The 2931-nt window shown below is 34.4% G+C and overlaps 1 protein-coding gene across 13 annotated transcripts in view; it reads right to left on the reverse strand.

Annotated features, from left to right (window-relative positions):
- Positions 1 to 577: 577 nt before the first annotated feature.
- CCDC122 (coiled-coil domain containing 122) overlaps positions 578 to 2931 on the reverse strand; it is a 30775-nt gene continuing 28421 nt past the window's right edge. For all 13 annotated transcript variants that reach the window (XM_025049023.1, XM_025049021.1, XM_015591837.2 and 10 more), the window contains one exon: positions 578 to 1410. In XM_025049023.1, the coding sequence (XP_024904791.1) occupies positions 1261 to 1410 (150 nt within the window). In that variant the 3' untranslated portion in view covers positions 578 to 1260. The remainder of the gene's footprint in view (positions 1411 to 2931) is intronic.

The raw sequence follows: 2931 nt of genomic DNA on the forward strand, positions 1-2931 counted from the left end.
AAACAAAACAAATAGACTCATAGATACAGAGAACAAACTACTGGTTGCCTGATGGGAGGTGGCTTGGTGGTTGGGTGGGAAAGGTAAAAGGATTAAGAAGTCCAGAATGGCAGTTATAAAACAGTCACAGGATGTAAAGTACAACATAGGGAACAGAGTCAATAACATTGTAATAACTGTGTATGGTGCCAGATGGGTACTACTAGATTTATCAGGGGGATCACTTTGTACTAAGTTACATAAATGTCTAACCACTATGTTGTACACCTGAAAGTAAATAATATTGCATTTCAACTGTAATTAAAAAATAAAAATTAAAAAGACATGTATTCAATAATTAGTATTTTGTTTCTGCTCCTAAAAAATTGACTCAATGGAGCCATGAGAAGAAGCACTTTTATCTTAAAACAGACAAGTTAAATTTTGATTTATTGCCATGCTCAAAGCATTTGCCTTCCAGTGGAACAACAAATACATGTTAGTCTATACTGAATAACACTTCATTTAAGAGCTTTTATGTTTGCCTTACAGAGCTTGTATATTTAGTCAGAATAATAATAAAAAATTTACAGACAGAAACATGAACAAAAAAATTTATACTTTGCAACACTCTAAAAATACATTATCTAATAACAAAGAAAAATGATTACTACCTTCTGGATGAAACAGAAAACTAAGAAAAATATCTGAGACATTGAACATATAACAATATTATTGTAAATATTAATATTTATGGACTACTGTGAAGGCAGTAGTAAAAAAAACACAAGTTCTAATAAAAAGTTAGAGACAGACAACCCTTTAAATATCTTAACAATTTAAATCATTGTAAATTCAAGTGTTTCTTTTCTTCTAAATTTTTACTTCATGCAATAGTGAAGGCAACATGTTTATAAACAGGTGTTCATGAGTATAACACATATTATACATGAATGATATTCACAGTCATCCACGATACTTCTGTAAGCATTCCTATTGACTATCCACCACTATCAGTTGTAGGGTTGGAAGGCACTTTAACAATGACTGACTCTAAAAAGGAAATGTATCTGTCATTAAGACATTAAGACCTCTGATAGTGAATGCTCATCATAAGGTATATAAATGCAGAATCACTATGTTGTACACTTGAAATGAATATAATATTGTATGTCAACTATACTTTAATAAAAATAAATAAAAATTTAAAAACAGATTTCTCAACATTCTGTCCCAATTTTTGTTGGCATACTCTGTGCTCTACATTATCCTATGGCCACGTTACTCTTTCATCGCAATGCACCTTCTTAGTTCAGCTGCAGTTTTTTCTAGCTGTTGAATGTTCCACTGCCATTGTCTTCTATGGGATTGAAGCTTGTTCACCTGACAATGCAAACGCTTAAGAATCGCACCATATCTCTTATGTTGTACCTATTAAAGAAGAATACACGTGAACAGGGCTTGAGAAGGATAAATGGAACACAGCCATAAAGGATATTTTGACTACTCTAAAAAGGAAAACACTTGCTTAGAAATTATTCGCTGTAAATAATGACAATAAACAGTAATTATAACTATTTGACACTTATTACATGTTAGTTACTGTGCTGAGAGCTGTTTACATATAATTAAATTCTCATAACACTTTATGACGTGGATATCATTAACTCCATTTTTGTATAAAGAAACCAAAGATCAAGGAGTTTCAGTATTTGACCTAGTTTTAACAGCCAGCAACCAACGGTGTGTGGAGTTCGAACCCAGGGGAAACACCCACGAAGATGCGCCTTTGGCTTATCGAGCAGGTACTAGTTAAGAGCGATGGTTTCATCTCCTGTACCAGTGGTTCACTGGAACACAGACGCATTGACCTAAAAGATCCAGAGCACATCATCCACTTCCCGGCCCTTAAGCAGATCGGTATTTACGCTGAGCCAGACAAATGTGACCCTGGAAGTCAATGAAGCGCAGTGTAAAGTGCAAGTGTTTTGGTGTCAGGCCATAAGAAAGTAAAAAAGTCAAAATTCAGGATATCAGTATAGCTATACAAAGAGCGCCCAATTTTTTCTAACAGCTTTACTGAGATATAATTTATGTACCATATAATTCATCCTTTAACGTGCATGATTTAATGGTTTTTAGTATATTCACAGGGTTGTGCATCACCACAATCAGTTTTACATTATCATTAGCCCCAAAAGAGGCCCAGTACCCATAAGCAGTGACTCTCCATTCCCCTACCCCCACCCTGAGCACCAGGCAACCGCTAAACTACTTTCTCTTTTATAGATTTGCCTATTTTGGATATTTTATAAAATGAAATCATGTAATATGCGGTTTTTTATGACTGGTAACTGGCTTCTTTCGCTCAGCATGTTTTTAAGGGCCATCCATGCTTTAGCATGTATCAATACCCCATTCCCTTTTATTGGCTAATAATATTCCATTGTATGATATACTACATGTTATCTATTTTATCAGTTGATAAATATTTGAGTTGTTTCTACTTTCTGGTTATGATGAAGAATGCTGCTGTGAATATTCCTGTGCAAGTTTTTGTGTGGACATGTTTTCACTTCTCTTGGGTATATATCTAGGAGTGGAATTACTGGATCACATGGGAACTCTATGTTTAACCATTTGGGAAACTACTAGACTATTTTCTGATTTTACATTCCCATGATCAATGTGTGAGGGTTCCAATTTCTTCGAATCCTTGAAAATACTTGTTCTTATCTCTTTTTTTATCATAGCCATCTTATTGGGTATGAAGTGGTATTTCATTGTAGTAAAAATCTACTTTTTAAAATTTTATTTTTTATTTTTTAAGTGAGGCAACCCTTGGTGACCTCACAGACTGCAAGGACCTTGTCAGCTTACAATCCTTTCTCTTTTTATTTTTACGCCTATAGCACCTGGTCTTCCTAGGTGGTCTCCCATCCAAGTACTAAC

The sequence above is a fragment of the Pteropus alecto genome, unplaced genomic scaffold (assembly GCF_000325575.1).
Source record: "Pteropus alecto unplaced genomic scaffold, ASM32557v1 scaffold35, whole genome shotgun sequence".
Classification (NCBI taxonomy): domain Eukaryota; kingdom Metazoa; phylum Chordata; class Mammalia; order Chiroptera; family Pteropodidae; genus Pteropus; species Pteropus alecto.